At 36.6% G+C, this 22,182-nt stretch overlaps 1 protein-coding gene across 3 annotated transcripts in view; it reads left to right on the top strand.

Annotated features, from left to right (window-relative positions):
- LOC124642143 (myosin-9-like) overlaps window positions 1-1,853 on the top strand; it is a 59,854-nt gene extending 58,001 nt beyond the window's left edge. For 2 of the 3 annotated variants that reach the window (XR_006985741.1, XM_047180454.1), the window contains exons 20-21: window positions 196-309; window positions 1,586-1,853. Coding sequence is in view for 2 of the 3 variants with exons in the window: in XM_047180454.1 (XP_047036410.1) it covers window positions 196-309; window positions 1,586-1,615 (144 nt within the window). In the remaining variant the exon portion in view is untranslated. Of the gene's footprint in view, window positions 1-195; window positions 322-1,585 lie in introns of all 3 variants that reach the window. The other variant, XM_047180455.1, reaches the window with a different exon arrangement.
- Window positions 1,854-22,182: the final 20,329 nt, after the last annotated feature.

Genomic DNA, 22,182 nt, shown 5'->3' with positions numbered 1-22,182 from the left:
TTAGTTTAAACTCTTCTCTAGCCTAAGCCAATTCTTCGGGATTGCCCTGTCCTTTTCGCCAAGTTTCTTTCATTCAAACTCTTTCCAATTTCCAATTAACATCATAGACTCTAATTTAAGTTCTCACTTATTCTTCTTCATATTGTAAGTCCTCTACACCATCTCTCACAATTTCAATTATCTCTTCGTTCATAGAACGAGCGAATCCTAAAACTGGAGCAATACAGCGAGCCATCGCCGCCCTCCCCCGGCACCCTGCCGGTCGACATCACAGTGACCGACGAGCTGCTACAAGCCTGCGACGACAATGTAATTGTTTGGGTATAGTCTCCATCTATAGAGAATGGCGGTCGCATGGAGTGTCGGTAACTTTGGTAACGCCTCGCCTTCGGTTAGTATGCTCTGCTGTTTGGTTTTGTTGTGGTTCACTGTGATTGGTTCAATCTGTCTTTTATTTTTTGCTATAGTTTGAGGTGTAAATTCATTCAAATCTGTCTAAATGTCATTTGATATTATTTCTGCAGAGTTATTGCCGTCATAGTCATCCACAATTTAACCGACAGCTGTAACTAGTCGAACAGTTTGATCAAACACATAATAATAGTTCTTCCAATAATTTTATAACTTTTTGAAATATTTGAGATCACTATTTACAAACCTTAGATTTCAGCATGGTTTTCCTCATGAAGCTTCCTATAAAGTTCATAGTTATAATCGACAAAAGGCTTAAGTAACTTAAAGACTAATATAAAAATGCGTCCACCATCTCAAGTGGCGGCCATACGCCATTTTGTTCATCATTTTTATAAAATCTTATGCTTGAATTACTTCACGAATTTCGCAAAAAGCCAAAACTTAACAACTTATTGGAATTTAAAATTGAGAATTTTAATGAAATAAAATTTGCTCAATTTACTAAAATTAATGAAGAGTGTTTGCGTGTGTGGTTAATTGACTAAAACAATTTAAGTCGACGATGTAAAATGGGAAGAGTCAAATCAAAGGAAAATGTAACTGATGAAGGAGTGATATAATTCCCACTCGAATTGAGTAAAACTAATATTGGAAGAAGCGAACTAGATGAAACAGATATGCAATTACTAGCGTGTTATCTTAGAAACAACAGTAAGGAGTATAAGTAAACTTAGAGCAGCTATTACATGCCTAAAATCTTTAGCAGTAAGTATGTCATCTATGTAGGCGAGAAAAATAAATATTCAAAAAATGTAGGTAATGTTAATGTTTAAGATGGTTCAAAATTTTATTGATATCGATCAGTAATAAAAATAAAAGAAAGAAAGGTTACGCAAATCAGAAGATTGTTTCAATCATCATTTATTATGACCAACTTCTATTTGGCGATATGCCTCTGGCATGTCGATAGTTGTAACTTCTACAATTTGTATTGGGATTTAATGTCAAGTATGTATTGGGCATTGTATATGTAGGCATTACACGTTATCTGAGAAAAAACGTAGGAATAAATATAGATATCGTAACAATCTTCTGATAAGCATAAAATTGTTTAGTATTTGCTCTATATCTGTTACCACAACAACAGTTAACATGTTACTAATGAATACAGGAGGAGGACATCCCCGCAACAGTGCTCTAACGACAAACGCAGCTAAGTCAAAACGTAAATCTGTTTGTGGCCTTAGCCATCATCACCGCACTAGTCACCCATCACCGCTACCTTACCAACTCATCATCGCTTATCACAGCATTCTGCCAAATAAAAAAAAAATCTTCAATAAAAAACGCCCGCTTGCAACAACTTCTGAATCTAAACCGAATTTTATACCAAAGATGTTAATTTTTCTGTAAATAAATTAAGTTTTTTTTATTTGTTACTTTTTGTTTTATTTTTTTTTCTATAGAGTTTTTACCCTCTAAATGTTTAGAGATTATTTTTTTTATCTCATACGATTGAAGGAACCAAATTATTTATATTATCGTCTATAATACGGCACTTGTTGATGTATACCTACATTAGAGCAATAATTACCGATATTATAGTTGAACACTCGATGTCTATTTTTAACTTAATACTAGTCAAATCTATCAATGTTCTAAATGCTTTAACAAATTATATATTCGTTTTTATACAATGTGTATTACTCGAAGGAACTCTGACTTTATCTCATTCTGGTTTTAAGGCCTACTGTAGACCGAATATTCGTTGATTTGTAAGAAGGAAGAATTAAATAATGTAGGACGTATTATAAAATGTATTTGTCTATCGTACACGTTGTATAGAAAAGAAACAGTAGTTATTGTAATATTTTCACCTTGAAAAAAGGATTTTGGACTTTCTATCATCCCAAATCTTTCGGCCTTAGGGATTTGTTTAGTGGAATTTTACTTTTAAATTAGTAGACACTGATATAAAATTAGTGATTGTTTCGCGACAAGTTGCTAGCAGACAAGTTTTCAATAAATTTTTACATATCATGCACAAATTATATGAAAAAACTACATTCAATGCTGACAGTCTGCATATCATTAAAAATATAAACGTAGCTTCTTACTCATAAATCATAAACCCCTTAGGAATCGGTGTTCGAGATATTTTCGTGAGCCAAGAAGCTTGTACAATGTCGAAAAGCACTGCCTTACATTCTAAGTAAAAATATTAAATATTTTCTGTTAAGCGAATGCCTCGTTTAAAGAGCAGGGACGTCCGCTCTCTTCGACTGATAGCGTTGAAATGAGAAACCGTAGGATAAAAAGACGTCAATTTTCCTTTATGGCAGCTATCGAACTACCCACCCACGTTCACGAGTGATTTTATATTTACGTGTTTTGAGCTTTTTATAAATAAAACATTATACAAGAAACAGTATTGTATTTGTGATAATAATAGTACCGGTGTCTACGAAATCCAATTTGTGAAAGATATTTTTAAATTCCACATGTTGTTACTTATCTATATATAATTACAGATATAAAATAATAATTTGTACATCTAGTTAAGTATTTAAGCCATTTAAGCTTATTGCTGTTTTAAGCAATTGTTTTTTAATGATAAAAATCCCATTTTCATAAATTGGATTGTCGCTCCAGATATTAAAAATGAGAAACATCGAAAATACGCATATTCTTCTCGATAAATAAACTTTAAACTTCTATAAGGGGCATTGGTCGACTGTTTTGTTTGAAAACAAAGGGTTTATACTTTAAAACTTGAACTCGTTTAGTGTTAAGTGCATCAAATGACCTATTATAATAGTTTGTATGTGTTACTGTCCAATGTCCTTTAGTGTATAGGCTGATCCTTCCTTGTTCTATCTCCCACTAATTTATATAAAATGTTATATTATTTAATCACAAATTATAGAGTGTTGGCAAAATTCTATGGCTTTTATACACGGTCGCTGAATGTAGAATGTATTGTACGGTAGGCGGGATGTATAGCGGGGCTGCGGTGCGTCGGCCATCTTGCCTGTTTGTTTGAACATTCCGTCGGTGTATCGCTTGGCCATTCTTCCGTCTCGAACTCTGCTCGACGGACCGCAGTCTCCAGCGAATTAACCTTTTGTATCGACTCAAGTGTGTAGTTGAATTGTATGATCAAGTCACAATAATTATTACGGTATTAAAGTAAATTATATTAGTTACTTGTTACTTAATATAATGGTATATAAATAACAGTGGGTCGTATTGTTTCACAAGTTGTATTGACCGAAATTATGCTGAAATTAAAAAAAAATACATGTTCTTTGAAAATATAATATCTTCATATACGGAACGGTATTGTTTGTTTTCTTTGTGAATCTTTGTTTGTTACCTTTTCCCTAGAGTGCTATATCTAGCTAAATTATTAAAACAGATACCGTCTTACCACAAAAACTTTTTAACGTCAGTTTAAGACTTGTCTAAAAAAATGTCAAATTATGACGTTGACATATGGTTCATTTTGGAGCCACATTTTTATTAGACAAGTGTAAAACAGTGGTTAAAGTTTTTGTAGTAAGGCCAATACAGTTTGAAAAAGAGGAGAACTAAGTTTAAATTATATGCCGATGAGAGTAAAACAACGCTTAACTTGGTACATTGCCATTTCAAAAGTAAGTACCTAGTGAAATTCTAAGCATTGTGTTGGGCGCATCTATTTTGATGGTAAGGAAATAATAGTGGTAAACTAACGTACAATACATATCAATTAAGGTCAAGGAATAAAGTAAATGTAGGTAGGTATCACAAAATTGTACTTTTTCGTTTTACTTTAAAGAACTTATTTGCTGAAATCGCCTACTATGGTCAAACTTCTTTCCGAACGAAAACAAAGTTTGAACTAGCCTTTTGTAAAATAAAAATAAATCATAAGCGGGAATTTTAGAAATAAAATCTTCCGAAGATCGTAGATTCTTGAACATCTGTTGTTTTACTCTGCAATAAGTTAAAATGAACATGGAAGGATATTATTGTGATAAAGTGGAATGGGTTACAATGAATGAAAATCAAAGAAAGTGCTATGGCTGGATCTGCACTTCACTTCAGGTTAGTATCGAGTTGTAATTTTGATATTTTGCTGACGATAGGTACCCGAAAGTTTTTGGAGCCATGTAGAAGAAATTATTTTTAAGACGGAATATTTTTAGTTTATTTAATTTCTTCTGCAAAATTTTGGACCCAAGTGGAAGAAATGTATGAAAACTTTGCTAACAGAAAACAATGGATTTGGAGTCAATAGGAATCAGCCCAAAATATATATATGTCGGAGGCGACATCAGGATGGCACTATCGTCCGACATCAGTTAGGGTAATCAAGCAAAGAGATAACTCAAAGAAACTCAAAACTCAAACAAACTAAAAACTCAAACGTTTATTCAAATTAGTCAGAACAAAAGACAGCCCCCAAAACGCCCGCCCTTCGCCACTTCCTATGTGTTTTGGCTTGGGGAGAAGAAGTGGCGGAACAAACTCCCCAGCAACACATGTCTGTCTGTTAGGTTAGAAGAACCATTACAATACAAAAATTATAAGACACTACAATTAGTTTAGGTACTACAACGCTAGGCAATAACACTAGGTACACTACACGTAACGAAAGGCAGTAACGCGACAACTCCACGAAGACTCGACGAAGCCTCGACCAAGACTCGATCAAGACTGAACCAAGACTGAGCTCCGCGGACGCCACGCTGACCGCCACCACTCTGCCAAGCGCGCCAAAATGTTGTTTCACCGGAAACGCCACCAGAGGGCGCGCTTGCGTGACGTTTTGTGTCCGTACTATTGACAGTCTCCGACATATATAATAGGTACCAAATAAGAAGTTTTTTCATATTGAACATATACCTACTCAATTATGCTGCTATTTAAATATTTTGTGCATAATTAGACTAGACATAAAATATATTCTCCGCTGCGTGGGACAGTAGCTATAGTGGGTACAAAAATTATAAAAAGGGGTACCATATAGTTAAGCTTATTAGATACCAAGGTATCTAGGTACTAGGTAGGTACTTGCGTAGGTAAGTATCGCATCACATACTGTTCTCAATATCAAACTAGAAATATTTTAAAGAACCATCTAATTTATCTGTAATATCCGTGAACAAAAATAAACAGGCAAACTTTTTATCTAGTCATCTTCCGTGTTGATGTTATCTAGCCAAACCGCAAAGGAAGCATCTGTTAAACCACAGACAACCACTAGTTTCCTACGCCTAGACAAAACTATATAAAAAATGTTGAATTGTAAAAAGCGCCATCTAGCGGGGAGTAGCTATAAAATCAAACAGAAGTGTGAGAAATGTTACTGATGTTTAGTTTGACTATTCGACAACAGATGTCGCTAGCTACACAAATAAGTTACGGTACACAAGTTTATTTATTCTAAGGATGTCGTTTATTTGTTTGGTACTTTTGTTTTCTGTTGTGCGAAAGTTTGCAAGCTTTGAGAAGTCTTAAATTTTCGTTAACTTTTAACAAAATTAAGTTAAGTCAAACTTTATTAACTTTGCGTTGTGTTGTTTGTAAAGGCGGCAGCTAAGCAAATAGTCTGGCTTCGATTCTCGGATCGGACAAAAGTTAAACAGAGAGGACTTTCAATGTCAGATTTAATCAGTTGTTGCTTAGAATCAAACTTTATAACCTGACCCATGATATATGTCTGGTGTTACCGAGTGCTTTTCTGGACCAAGAATTGGACTTGAAAACACTAGAAGGTAAGAACCTAGGTATTTTGCTTTTTGAAAATAAAACATAATGAGTAAGTAACACAATTACCAAGTGCATAACTACAGCTGCAGATTGACGTTAAACTATAGCCATAGTAACCAATTATTATTGATCAATCAAATCTACACTTAGGTAAATTTCTACAAAATTAACTGTCAAACTAAACTTTTTAAACTTCTACCACTATAACGCTAAACAAAACAAGTTAGTATAAGCAGTAAAACCAGCTGTTGTCAACCGGAAGTGCGTCGCGCGACCGGAAGCAGGTGCGTGCGAGTTCCGTTCAATACTGCACCGGTGCACATCTATACAACTTTATCTCATACACTTATCATATACCTTAACTTTATAGTAATAAGGACGATATTCCCTTGGCAAAGTGTTGGAGTAAGTTGGCATTCGGCAGGTCAAAGGGACACTTTCACTTGCGTGTCTATATTTTTGATGGAACGAAATAAAATGTTGGTAGTACGTTAGATTTAAAATTGAGGAGCTTTTTGATTTTTTTTATATGATAAGCACAGTGTGATGATCGAGTAGACAAGTCATCAAAGCTTAGTATGAGAGAAGTGTCTGCCAATGGACACGAAAAATAAGTTTATACTTAGATCTATTTTTAAAAATAAGATTTGATTAAATAGATAAGATTGTCTCGGGACTGAATTTGCTGTAAATAGGTACACTACAAGACGGCTGGCAGGAGCTGGATGCGAGAAGCCGAAAAATCGATCTCAGTGGCGTGCACTTGGAGAGGCCTATGTCCAGCAGTGGACTGCGATAGGCTGATGATGATGATGAGAGGTACACTACCTACCTACTTACCTAGTTGACTTTTGAGGAATATCGAGAGATTTTTTCAATTCGGTGGACTTATGCCCACCCAAAAAAAATATCACAACAGATAGCTAAATATTCAGTGATATATAGACATACTAATATCGAATTATGACAAAATGTTTACATATTATTTACGAAGTCGCCACATTATTTTCATTGTATCATCAGATTGCTTCCAACAAAAACATTACTAGTAGGTATTTCAATACACTATCTAGGTATGTTATGACATAACAATAATACTAACAGTAAACCCCGTAAGCGGCATATGACAGCTTAATCAAGCATTTGTCTTGTGATAGCGGTCGTTGAACCCGGCACTAAGCGACACACCTGGTAGCTTGGACACACCTGGACACCTGGTGCTTAGCTACACAATACATTCATTATTGAAGTTTATATTTTGTAGTGAAATTGTAGGACTGTAGGAATTATAGTTTAGACGTGTTGGACTAGCGTTTGGAGCTGAGCCACAGATTAGCTGAGCACTAAGTACGAATATGCGGGTTCGAATCCGATATGCTGAAAGTTAAGTGTGACTTTTCAAAAGTTATTAGGAATGTCACTACGTGGGTAGTTACTTTCTATATTTATTGTATAGAACAGTAACGGTCATCATTTGCCTTTTCTTTCCCCAATTACGTTGGGGTCGGTTTCCATCGGGCACCAATGTTTTACATGGCTGTCGGTCACTAGTTGTCAGGTTGAAAGAACACTAGCAGTGATTGGAAATAAGTGAAACTCTGGACCTCATCTGTTTAGGAACCTTCCTCTAACTGGACGCAGCCGAATACACTATTGTTATACTTGGAGCGACTGCCAATCTTACCTTAGCCGGGCATCCCAAGAAACTCTGGAGTTAAAAGTCTTAAATCGCTGAGGAATTTTGAACATTGCCTTTGTAAAAATACTAGGTAACTGAGAAGACCAGATCAAAACATAGTTATTAAAATATTCTATTAGCTAGCTATTAAGACCAACATAGCTACAGGGCTCGCTTCAGAAATGTAGGACTGCAAACCATAGTTTGCCTGGGAGGCAAACAATACAGGTTTTTTAACTATCACGGACTTGGTTCGCCAATAATTACAGATTAATTTCTTATGCTTACAATGTTGCTGTATCGATTATAAGCGCGTAGAACAAAATAGTTTAAGCACACTGCAAACTTTTAGTCGACCAATAGTTTGTTTGGGGTCATGAATCAGTATGATGCCAAGATCAGGTATTTAGCCGGAATTTTTTTTAAGGGAAATCATCAAATTATCCCCTCCTGCTGTGGGTTAGCAGCATGAGGGAGTGTCAGACTTTTACTGACTAAAACCCATCATGTTCCTTCTTAAGCCCTGTAAGTACCAGAGCCTCGCGCGGGAACTCTTTCGAACATCAGATCAACTTGATTAGAATCAAGATATTATTTTTTTTCAACAACTGTCGGCCGACTATTTATTCTGAAGTGTGCAATCTTAATAATAGTGCAGCCTCATTGAATGACAGGTAGGGTCGGTCGCTCCGAGCTATATTTTACTTCTAGTAAGTATATACAAAGCTTGTATGTAACCTCGGCGTGTGTTTACCCTGTCGTGTTAAGTACTAGGGTTGCCATGACCTTATGATTAGTAGGACAAGTCTGTGGTATTAGCGTTTTACAGTGGAATGGTGGTGTTGTGATTGGAATGTGCTTATTTTTAAGATCGAATGGCACCAGCCCGTTGAAAATCATCTTTGCTTAGCTAGGTAATATCAAATGGAGACTAGGCTCTTACTATTTTTTAAATCGTCATCTGTCTAGCCTTTTCACAAGCATATTGGGTTCGGCTTCTAGTGTATCGGATGCATCTGAGTACTTACCAGTGTTTTATCTGAGTATCAGTACTCTACATGTAGAAGAAGTAAAAGTGAAGGTGCATTTAACTACAAAGACATGCAGTAATCAATCACAGTCTGCGACGTTTTGCAAAACTTTCACAATATCAAAAAAAACAGTGGCAGATTCTATAAAATATCCAATAAAGTACCTAGGTATTCAGAATGCTAATTTTAAGCATATTGTAAGTCTTTATTGGGTGTTCTGTCTATACTAAGGCGAGGTACTTAAATGTAGGTACATAGCTATATCTACCTCTAGATAAGGCAGCTACTTAGTTTGCTAATTCTATAGAAAATGGCTGAAGCCTATACACGTAAGTACCTCATTAGTGTAAGTACCAATCAATTTAGGATACGGTTGTACGAATACCTAGTTAATATACATAAGTAGGTACCTACACCCTACATGAATAGATAGACTCCCTATCATTCAAGTAATTGATAGCTGTTGAATAACTACCATTGTAGTGAATAGCAAAGGTATTCTACTAAATTCTCTAGAAATATTTCATAGACTGAGGTACCTAGGTACCTAGGTATAAAGTGAACGAGACGTCTTAGTAAGGGAGACATATTTGAGTTTGAAATATTCGTAGAGAATAAAAGTCAACTGGATTTTATCATTTATGTGGTTTTCCAATACAATATCTAGTTTATTAGGTAAGCACCTATAGTACCTACGTCAGAGTGGAGTCAAGGATTAAAAATTGAAAAGAATTGTTGTTGGGTTCTAAGGCAGTTCTTTATAAAAACATCGAAAACAATGTAAAGTAACACCCGATAGCAGTCCAATTTTCTTCTTACGTTAAGATGGCTTTCTACCAACAACAAGAAACACCAAAAAAAACAATAAAACCAGTAGGTATTTCCAAAAATTTAAAAATTCGAGCAAAAACGCTATCACATAGGTAATCGGTGTAAGTTATTTTGATTTTATGCAACCCCGACCGTTCGTCATTCCGAGCCTATAATTACGCAATTTGCTCGAATTTACAATCGATCAGAATTGTTCACAAAAAATATTTTATAATAGATTTTTAATCCGATGCGGCGGGCCAACTAAATCGGTTTGCGGTTGATGACGGCGCGTTCGATACTGATACGAAAATTGAACGTTTTGATTGGTAAAATTACAGTTTTCTTTTGCGTTTGACGAATATATGTAAGTATAACATGTTTTGATAAAGCACGTATGGTCAAACCATTTTTGGTGCAGTTGACAAATCTGTCAGTTACTACAAAAATGCCTTTGAAAATTGACAGCTGTCAACTGCACAAAACATACCAATTGCCGGTGTAAGGTTAGTAATTTTCATAGCTGTTTAAGTAATTATGTTATCTAAGTATTTCGACTGTCTATGCTATGTATATTGAACGTAATTGCATAGTATTAACATTAAAACGTAAAACATTACAGTTTAAGATATAAATAGCGCTGATATTACGTCACAGTAGTAGTAATAATATATGCAACTTAAAGCGCACTTAATCATAACTTTGACTTATATCGAAGGCTATTTATTACCTAGTTGTACGCTGTATACTTAAACATATATTGAGGTAATTACCTTTAAGTACTACATGAGCAAAACATGTTGTCGATAAGAATAGAATTGAATCATATCACGAATGGTCCTTTATAAGTAATAATTTGTTCAAAAAATTGAAAATATTTTAACCAAATAAGAAACTTTAGGATATTAAAGCTCTGAAAAGCACTTTCAATTAAGGGTTGCCAGTGCTGTGTGTAACATAAATACACCTTTAATAGAAGCATTAATTTTTTAACTAACAAATAAATAAGATTTTTTTTACAAAATAGATAAAAGAAACATTAATAAGAATTATCAGTCCAACTGAATTTAATTTTAAGCACAAAAAAAAATCTTAAAAGAAAATCTCATACGTACCATTACCCTTTATTTGGGTGTACTACGCCGAATCGAATAACAAATAATCGAATATCAATTGATCGACCACTATAAATCGAAATTCTAAATACTCGAACATTCATAATATCGAATGGTTATTAAATCGAACATTCAATACATCGCGCAGTCAATACATCGAGTGTTCAAAATATCGAATGTTTGTTTGATCGAGCGTTAAATGCATCGCATACTCATCCTATCGAAAAATCTGTATTTTTTATGAATACAAGAAAAAGTCAAAATTTTATAATAAATCACATTTTATTCTTTAATTCTTATCTTTTAAAGGTACATTTAAAATTTTTGTATGAATTGAAAAGGCAAACGCGGGATTGGGAAGACCTACTTTACAAAGAAGAGGCAAAAGGGATGATAATGCGATTGAAAAAATATTAAATAATAATAAAAACTATATTAAAATGTGTTTTATTATAAAATTTTGAGTTTTTCTTGTATTCATAAAAAATACAGATTTTTCGATAGGATGAGTATGCGATGCATTTAACGCTCGATCAAACAAACATTCGATATTTTGAACACTCGATGTATTGACTGCGCGATGTATTGAATGTTCGATTTAATAACCATTCGATATTATGAATGTTCGAGTATTTAGAATTTCGATTTATAGTGGTCGATCAATTGATATTCGATTATTTGTTATTCGATTCGGCGTAGTACACCCTATTTATTTAATCTTCAAAAATCGAACTGGGTCTAATACGACAACCACAATTGAAATATCCCCATTGGAACCTCGCCTAAGGCGCGCTAAGCCGAGCCGATAGGGGCGCAGACCGACTGCAATTAGGATCACCCGGTCTAACACACAAATTATACATCTACCCACAAAACAGTGGTTCCCAATACGTAGTTATTTAATTATCTAAATACTTCAACTATTAGGTTTTTAGGAAACCGAACCGAAAAAGCGATGTTTTTTTTGGGGAGAGGAACAGTTTTTAAGGTAAATTCTTATGTCTGGACTCCCGTATAGCTAATTATTTTATAACACTAAAATAAGATCAGGTTTGGGTACTGGTGCTTAGGATTAGGAACTCTTTTATATTACTGCTGAAATGAACAATTGAAACAACATTCCGGATTTAGGGAAGTCAGATATAATCAGGGTTCAGTCTGGAACCATGGCATACTAATAAAACTTTGTCGGACCTGGGAATTTAATTCAAAATCAACTAAGGGAAGGTACTGGAAAAAATCTTATACATATAGAACCTTTTTACTTTTTACAAACTATTTTGCTCATTGATTGATTTGCTTCTATTGATGACAAGTCCTACATTCTACTGAATCTTGGACACTATACAAAACGACAGCCTCACAGCCCATGTGCTCACTCGATCACATAGAAAAACTCGACACCCATTTGATAGAATACCGTTTAAATCTGTCCAAACGCCTAATTTAATACAAAAATAACGTAACATATTACAAACAGTCCGCTTATATTTTGTTGGTATCTAAAAGAAAACGCTATTAATTTCCATTTAATGTGGGAATTGAATACAAACTGGTTGTCGAGCTTATCATCGCGGAAGAGGTAACCAGTTACCACTGACAGCTTCGTAGGCGCTGATGGACCATGGAGGATAGAACTGATGAAGGTTGCTCATGTCTCAAGATACTGTCAGTTTTAGTTCAAGAGTTTGTTACAATACGCTGACAAAGTTTAGTCGACGTTGAGCCTCCGTTGAGAGAAGTCCTGGATGACTATATTATTTAGAAAGCGTCTTGAGATACTTTTTAAAAAGACGTAGGCAGGTAAGTTAACGACGACAAAAAATATCTTATAGGTAGCAGTAATATTTTATACGTACGATGTTCTGCTTGCTGCAGCTTTAATTTGATTTATTATATTCTATCTTTACATAGTGCAATATTTTTACCAGTGGGTACAACTACACCAAACCGTATTTTCAATCTACGCACTCCACTCCCTATCTCCTCCATGCCACATGTCCAGCAGTAACTCTTACGCATGATTACCATTTTAACCGATATTCTATTACCATTATTTACCATACAAGACTGAGCAGCCGGTCTCCCTTCCCGGGAAAAGTGTAACGATATTAGCATATTATGTGTTCATTGCTGGCCAGGAATGTAGCTGAGTGATTGATTGACTTTGTAGAGGGAATTGTAGTCTTTGGTTCTTTGGGTTAGCTGTGGTTTTATGGTTCTAGCTAAGTACGCAAATTCAAATTGTAATAAGCATATTATAAGCCCTGATAATTCAACGCCTGAAAAAGACTGTTTAGCTGAACTTATGTATTTTTAGAATTTTAATTGTAGGTAATTAGAATTAATTAGAATTGTAATACATTTTTTGAGTTTGTGTTTATAATTCGGCGTATTTTTTAGTCTGACGTTAGGTAGCTGGATTTTAATCAACAAAATTGTCTGACAATTGGGTTTACTTGAGACTCGGCTAGTGCGTGCTCAGGACTCGTATATAAGAATCGATATCAAGCACTATCTGCCAAGTTTTCACAATTTTGGGGTCAGCTTATGTTTAAGCAATACCATTATATTCCTGAGCTTGCTAGTTATTTATGAAATAAACGTACCTACCTAACTTTATTATAAACATAGTCTGTCCACAGAAAACTAACCTACCCTTTTATAGGTAGGTACCTATTCTCACGTGACCATAGAGAACTACAAACTTCCTCGCATACAAAAAGTACACTGACGTTACCATATATTACCTGCGTAGGTAATATTTACAAAAATAAGGAAATAATTCTAAGCCCAAAACAAAATGGTTATTTAAAACAATGCAATGTATAGGTTATAACTTATAATGGGACGTTTGCACTGTTTACCTATTTTTACATTTCTAGGTTACAACAAACATTTCGATATCTTTCCATCTTCATCGGTCTGGTCGACCGTTGTTCTAGTGATCTCAACAGCTACTTGGTTGAAGGGGTGAAATCAATTTATGAGTTCAACACCAATTTTCACAACATAGATTTAGTTCTGTACATTATAGAAAGACTTCTCATTTGTTTGAGCAAAAAGTCTGACACTAGGGTAAAACTCCACATGTAGGTATATAGGTAGGTACTTTTACTAGGTATAGTATACCTAGCAAGCTCTCTACAGATTATGAATACCTAGTATAAGTAAGTATATAGCATGTAGGCAAGTACGTGTGTACATAACACGTAATGTTGACTGGACCATGCAGTGCCGACATAGCGAACGATTGTGCTGTACCTAAACAGTCTTGATACTTTGATGAATCATCGATATTTCACCTATTGCTTACCTACTAAGTTTTGTACATTACCTTTCAATTCTAGTTTTTCATTATTCTAATTTACACTAGACGCGTTATCTGGTCAGCTTTTCCACAACTACGTTGGGTTCGGCTTTCAGTCTAATCAGTTGCAGCTAAGTATCAGTGTTTTATGCAGCATACTGCCTAGATATCTGACTTCCTCAACCTCAATCCAGTGTCCAGGGCAACCCTCAGCCCATTGGTAAGACTGGTTATCATACTTTCTGGCTTCTGACTAGTCGTAATGAATGCCAAAGATATTCAAATGACAGCCAGGACTTCCCAATTTAGCGTGCCTTTTGAAACGCAGAGGAACTCATCACGAAATAAAAGGTGGTCAGCCATCCAAAGACCGACCAAGCCAAGCGTTGCTTACCTACATAGAAATCTCAAAAGTTCTAATATCTTTATTGCCTTATTGGGTATTTTGCCAGGTTTTGGGTTTTCAGCCATAGGACGTCCACTGCTGAACATAGGCCTCCCCCCTTAGATCTCCACAGATACCTGTTGGAGGCAACCTGCATCGAAGCGTCTTCCGGCGACCTTTATAATTTATTATTATTATTTACCATTTATTTATTAGGTACTTTCTTATATTATATGCCATCATCCCTAAACCTGCCAGCCGTCTTGCGCAAGTCATGATGGAGGATGTAGGACAACTAGGAGCTGGATGCGAGAAGCCGAAAATCGATCTCAGTGGCGTGCACTTGGAGAGGCCTATGTCCAGCAGTGGACTGCTATAGGCTGATGATGATGATCCCTAAACCACCATAGGTTACTAAAGTATCAAGACCGATCCTACCAAATAACGGTGATTGGCGACACGCACGCGCTTGTCACCGACAGACTTTGTACACAAACATACATGCACACATACATGACATTATATGTACGTGTGTATGTACAGTTTACCGATACGTATGCAAAATAGCTGCATTGTAGGTGGACAAGTTCTAGCTGTCTGTCTGTGGGTAGGTAGGTAGATGTGGAAATGGGTAGGTCTGCCTAGACCTAGGAAGATATGTTGTTACATACGAGTATACCTACCTAGATTTTATGTATACTTACGTACTTTTTTTCATGTAGAATTTGCTACTTCTCCATAGATTTGGAAATAAACAAAAATTAGAGAACTGTGCTCTTTTTTTAGCCAATTTTAAAAGTAACTTTTTTTTCTATGCTGCGTAGGTATATAAAATACATCAATTGTATTTGGGTCATTCGATTCATTAATTTATTTAACGTTTGTCTTTTTTGAAGATTTTTAATTAGAATGTACCACAATAGAGAATTGAAAATAAAATAAACACCTTTCATGGAAAAGGTCGAAACTGCACTTTTTCTTTTCTTTTATAATATCAAAACTAGGGCATGCAATTTCGGTAAAACAAAAATTACCGGTAAAAATTCGGTAATAAAAATATTTTTACCGGTAAACCGGTAAAACGGTAATTTTTGTAATTTTTTTAAAATGTGATATTATAACAATAAGATTGGGTAGTCTTAAAGCAAAAACTAAATAAATATGCAAAGTATAAGGTGGTAAACGTTTTTTGTGTCGTGGGCCGTAACAAAAAACATGTCAGTACCATCCGTACGCGATGTCGCCGACAAAATGCAAGGAAAACGGCTGCGATGGTACGGACATGTAAAAAGGAGTGACACCTGAGGACATCGGCAGTGTGAATGTGATACTCAATCTCAATATACCCGGTCAAAGGCGCAAAGGCAGGCCGAAACCGTGGTGGTTGAGTGTCGTAATGAATGACATGAAAATCTGCGAACTCGAAGAGGAAGATGTCTATTCAGGAGGATAGAGCGAAGTGGAAGAAGGAAGATACGGAAAGCCGACCCCGTCACAAGACGGGATAAACGCTAAGAATTACCGTAAAAAATATATTTTTCATTGAAGGGAAAGCCCTTTTTTATGGTAAATCATCAAATGACAGACTCTTTCTGTCTAAAACCCATGTTTTTTAGTAGGTGTTTTATGGACCAGGGTAGCGGTAACTCTTTCGAACAATCCCGCGGCCCCGGCAGGCCTTGGCCCTGCTGGGCCCCACTGGGTTTGCTGACATCTCCCTGAGGAGCCTGTGGAACAACGCGCGCTGCTGACACGGGTCTGTTGTCTATGCAGACGGTGGAACGATGAGCCACCCGAACTCACCGCCCACAGACCGACGCCTACGGTGGCCGGGAGTCGTCTCTCGACCCTTGGCGCCCGTGGTGTCTTCCTGGTCCACTACAGCGGCTGGGATGAGAGGTGCTACTCGCAGTCGCTCCGCCGTCTCCTTCTCGAGCATGACTGCTTCGCAGAAGGGGCGACGGCTTCCCATTCCCTCTAGCTCCGGACCATAGCTTGAACCAGGGAAGGACGCGAAAGGTCGCCGCTGCCTATTGCCTCGACGACAACACCGCGGTACCCTTCCCAGGCAGTGCACACCTGGACTGTGTGCTCCACCGTGTCCTCAGAGCAGTCCGCATGGTGGTGAAGTAAAAGCCCTTGGTCAGTAAGGTCATAGAGTAGGTAAAATAAGCAATAAGCATTTGTACCTTGTATGAGCTGACGGCTATGAGGAAAAACAGAATAACCGAATGAATACAATTTGTTTAGATTTTATAAATTAAGATGAGAAAGAAGATTTGTATCTAACCTAGAGATAGTTAAGGACACACAAGTTTACTTTTCTAAAAAACAGCAACTTTAACACTCTTACAATACGTAATGTATGCAACATTACATTATATTCAGGCTACATAACAAAGATTTGACGTTAAATGAACAATTGCTATATTTTATCAGAAAAACGTAAAAACCGATAAATTACCGGTTTCATATTATTTTTACCGGTAATTTAAAACTCGCAAAAATGGGCGGTTTACCGGTAAAAACGAAACCGGTTAACCGGTATTGCATGCCCTAATCAAAACCCTGTTCATGATACTACTTCAAATACTGGACAAATACTTTCTATTCTGCTTTCTTACTGCTGCTTACTGCTTCGTTGGTCTAGCTGTCGCAAGTGCGGCTGCTGAGCACGAGGTCTCGGGTTCGATTCCCGAGTCGGGCCGAAATCGCTTTGTGGGTTTTAGAAGACTTTCACAAAGCAGCCCGGAGCCTGGAAGCTGGTGATTGATACACCCGTGCATCGGAGAGCACGTAAATGTCGGTCCTGCGCCTGATCTCTCTCCGGTCGTGTCGGATTACCGTCCCATCGGGCTATGAGAGTTAAGGAATAGTGAGTGCACTTGTGTCTGCGCAAATGCTCGTGCATTATAATATGTCCTGCGTAGTTGGCTAATCTCCTTACATGAGAACAGCCGCCGTAGCCGATAATCGGCTAGGAGGACATCATCATCATCATCATTCTGCTTTCGCCAAGAAGAAGCTGTTGCTTTCATGAATATATGTAGTCAGAGAACATGACAGCTAGTTTAACACTCCTACCCAAATTTTATAAAATTCAATACCTATATTCGAAAGTATAAAATTCAATTTCTATCCTGTACGCCACTTTAATCTACTCACATTCACAGAAATATATCGTTGCAGGCCCCACTATTTTCAGTGGCAAAAAAGTGCTGTAAAAAACTTTAATGCAAATTAAGTAGGTACCTAGGCTACGTAATTAGGAAAAGCACAGAACGTCAAAAGCTTCATAGTAGAAGCAAAAATAACATTGTATGTTAGGGGAACCAAACCCAGGCATTTAAGCTTAGCTCATCATCCTCCGAGCCTTTTCCCAAACTATGTTGGGGTCGGCTTCCAGTCTAACCGGATTCAGCTGAGTACCAGTGCTTTACAAGAAGTGACTGCCTATCTGACCTCCTCAACCCAGTTACCCGGGCAACCCGATACCCCTTGGTTAGACTGGTGTCAGACTTACTGGCTTCTGACTACCCGTAACGACTGCCAAGGATGTTCAATGACAGCCGGGACCTACAGTTTAACGTGCCATCCGAAACACAGTCATTGGTGTCTAAGATATACTTAGAAAGTACATACAAACTTAGAAAAGTTGCATTGGTACTTGCCTGACCTGGAATCGAACCCGCGCCCTCACACTCGAGAGGTTGGTTCTTTGCCCACTAGGCCACCACGACTTTTAAGCTTAGCATTTAAGCTTAGCTGTAGTACTGAAATCTTCTGAATTCTTAAGGCATACTTATCTACTATAAAGCATTCTCATATTATTCTTATCTCGCGTTCCATTTTCAAAATCTCAACGCTAAATATTAGTGTTACGTTCTTTTTTTAATTTATTTTAGGCGCTGCCTAGGGCCAAGACGGACGTCCAAAGAAAAAAAAAACATATACCTACTGTATAACGTACAGGGCCGCACGAAAGTTACTGTTATCTTGGCATATCCTCTCTAGGCGAAACGTCTATAAAGTATACGATTTATTATCTTAACGTCCGCGAACAACGGTATACGGTACTTGATGCGCGCGCCGCTCCCCCCTTGCTGCTATTGTTACGAAGCTCCCATAAAGTAACGTATTTGAGGTCGAGAATAATTCCATCTCTGGTCCCAACTTCCAGCGTTAATAACTCCGTTATTCCTCAAAAGTATACACACAAACTTATATGTTCATGATCGGTAAAAAATCAGCGATTTTTTGGTGTAAAAACTGATATCGAAACTACACGTTTATTGGCAAAACGTGAAGCTCTTAAATAAATTCCTTATCTCTCTGGCGTGTATTTTAAATGCGGTACTTTATAGGCGTGCACGTGTATAGTGAACCGTATTTCTGTCGGCATAAATGCGGGAATAGAAACTCGGTACTTGCTTGGTCTCGGAGCAACCCTTCGTCTTATTCTCCGTCCTTGTCTTGCACGACGGTCGGCTGCGCTCCTCTACGTACAAAGCTTGTGTTCCACTTATAGTAGTTTTATAGCTTTGGTAATATTTTGTTTTTAGAGTTTTCTATTTTTAACAGTAAATAGTCTGTGTGTGTCTTAGTAGTTTTGAATTTTTGCAAGAATGTTTTGAGCTAGTAATGTGTGTCAGTACTTAATGCATATTTTAAGTCGTTTTGTAGTGAAAGCTACAAACAAAGTACATAGTTCACAGATCTACATAGCATTTTTTTGACAATTTCTTATCCTAAAATCTTCTACTACACTATTTATCCAAACTATTTTGCCAAAACCTAAAAATGCAAACCGACCTCTTCCTCTGTTCATAGCGCTTTCACGCAAAAACTGCTGAACCAATTGCTACAAAACTTAGCATACATACATCTATCACCATACAGATTATTAAACCACATCCAGTTATCCCAAAAAACAGTTTAAACAGTACAAAAAATTTAAAAAACGTGAAAAATAGTACATCTGTGGCTGGTGCACAGTGACTAGGCGGCGTCCCGCTCGCCGTGCAGTACGTAGTTATAGCGCGAATGTACTTTTGCCCACTTTGATATATCGCGCCACTGTGCCATAGTAACGCTACTGAATACTACGGTACCTATAGGGTTTTTTTTAGTTATTGAGGTATTTTTAGGGCTCCTAAAATATAAACACAAGTTTAGGTGGTAAACTGATACTGGAAGTAAACTGACATTGTAAAGAGAAAAAAAAAAAGTTTTTTTTTGTACCCAAATAGCTCCGAAACTATTAAAGTGATTTGAAAAAATATCTCACTGTTGGAAAGCTACACCATCCCTGTGTAACGTAGGGTACCTATATTTTATCCGAGCATGAGGAAAAGTGCTCTAAAGCAGACTTCTTACTTTAATAGGTACCAAAAAAAGCCTTTTGCTAGATCCAGGCATAAAAATAAAGTTCTTAGTGGTCATCTATCAAAATTACAATACCTACACCAACTAGGCATTTAAAATATAATGTGCCTATGTTAAAAAAAAACTCATAGACATGAATCAGCAATTCACAAAGAAATAGTATTACAAACTTATAACCTTGTGAATGTACGTTAGATGTGGCTTCTAGGCATCGTTGTTATTTACGAACAAAAGCTTTTAGCTTCCTCCGCAATATATCGAAGGACAAATCAAAGTTCATTTCGTGATCAATAAATATATTTTTTTTAGCTATAAAACAATAAGTAACTTTGAGTTTAATATCTATTTTTTTTATATAGGCTCATCACAATTTATTCGTTTGTAATTTAAAAAGGCTAGTTTGAGGAAGCTAGGAATAAGCTAGGTATTTTTATCCGGGAGCGGGAAGTTGTTCCCTCGGGACATAACGAGGGAACAACTGTGTCTCGGAACGGTGGGGGTCAAAATACTATCAGTAATATTAAAAAAAAATGAAATAAACACTAGATTTGATTTATATCATGAAATATTGTGTGATATTGATACAGGAAAATGGGTAATCCCCATTCATATCTATTTTAGGAATAAAACAATGTGATAGGCAGGTATTATGCATTTATTCAGTGCACAATGGGATTTTCATAATACATCATCATATTCAAAAGTAAAATATACATTTTCATACCTATTATGAAATATGCCCTAACCAAAAACACAATATAATTTTACAAAAAAAAAATGTTTACAAAATCTAAAAAATAAAAAGAGTTTTCGAGAAATCAAAAGTGCACCTACTCCGTTATGCGCGTGGCGAGTGACGGCCTGTCTAGAAGCGGGCGCTTTTTTTACATCGAGAGCCCATCCGAGGAGCGGAAAACAAAAAGGTTGGATTTATATATTTTTTTATTATTTTATTTATTCCCCTTTTATTTTCGTTAAATTTTTGCATATCGCAATCCAGCGCTCATTGTTTATACTCTGTGGTCGTTTCGCGCGCTTTCGCCATTTTGTATGGAATGTCAACTGTCACGGTGGTGATTGGCGGGAATGTAAGAAATGGCGGCGAACGTTTTGGTGCTGCGTGTGGTCTGCAGCAAAAAGTTTAGAAGGAATGTTCTAGATATTAATATATTATTTTATAGGAATCTAAGATCATTAAAAAGTCGTAAAGGCCTAGTGGGTAAAGAACCAACCTCTTAAAGTATGACTGTGTGGGTTCAATTCCAAGTCAGGCAAGTACTGAATGTAACTTTCTAAGTATATCTTGGACACCAATGACTGCGTTTCAGAGGACACGTTAAACTGTAGGTCCCGGCTATCATTGAAGATCCTTGGCAGTCGTTACGTCGTAGTCAGAAGCCAGTAAGTCTAATAACCAGTCTTTCCTAGGAGTATTAGGTTGCCATGGTAACTGGGTAGAAGAGGTCAGATAGGCAGTCGCTCCTTGTAAAGCACTGGTACTCAACTGCATCCTGTTACTACTGGAAGCCAACCCCAACATAGTTGGGAAAAGGCTAGTCAGATGATATTCTAGAATTCTATATATTAATATCATTTATTCTAGATAGAAATCTAAGATCGGTAGTTACTGGGCGGGCCAGCGTGACCTATAAAGGAGGATTTACAATGATCGATACCCGGTTGAAGTTCTATATTCCCGGGGGCCGGCCATGTATCATTATCTTAGCTTATCGACAGCTCTGATAGTTTTAGTTGGACAGTTTCAACTTCTCGAATTTATGGGAAATAATGTTTCAAATATCTATTTTGTTCTGCACTAGTAGTGTCTTCTCGTATTACCCGTCTGCTGTAATGAAGGATCTTTTCTAGGCTAGAGTAGGCAAATTCCTGAATTAGGCAGGGTGCTTATCCTCCTGAAATACTTACCCCTTAATACATATAAACTCTATTTTTTTTTCATATAAAAATACTTACGAAATTGGTGAAGTATTGCAATCGTTCATCCGAAAACAGCATTCGATATTATGACAAGAATGTGAGAAGGTAAGATGACGACCACGTTGTCCTGCATTTATACTAATAAAGTTTTCAAAATTCAGCAAACACTAGGTAAATAAAATCTTTCAGTGTTAGATAGCCCATGTAGAAAGCAAAGTACAGGCATTTTATCCAGACGAAAAAGTTCTCAGGTACAAGAGTGAAACCAATGGTTTAAGTTCCTTATAAAAGAAAAACCTAGAAATTACTTACGTTTTAATAGTAATTCAATAACATGCCTACTTATTTATAATAAGGCT

Source organism: Helicoverpa zea, chromosome 24 (genome assembly GCF_022581195.2).
Source record: "Helicoverpa zea isolate HzStark_Cry1AcR chromosome 24, ilHelZeax1.1, whole genome shotgun sequence".
In the NCBI taxonomy this organism is placed as follows: Eukaryota; Metazoa; Arthropoda; class Insecta; order Lepidoptera; family Noctuidae; genus Helicoverpa; species Helicoverpa zea.
The sequence above is the reverse complement of the archived record's forward strand: the minus strand, read 5'-3'. Positions and strand labels throughout refer to the sequence as shown.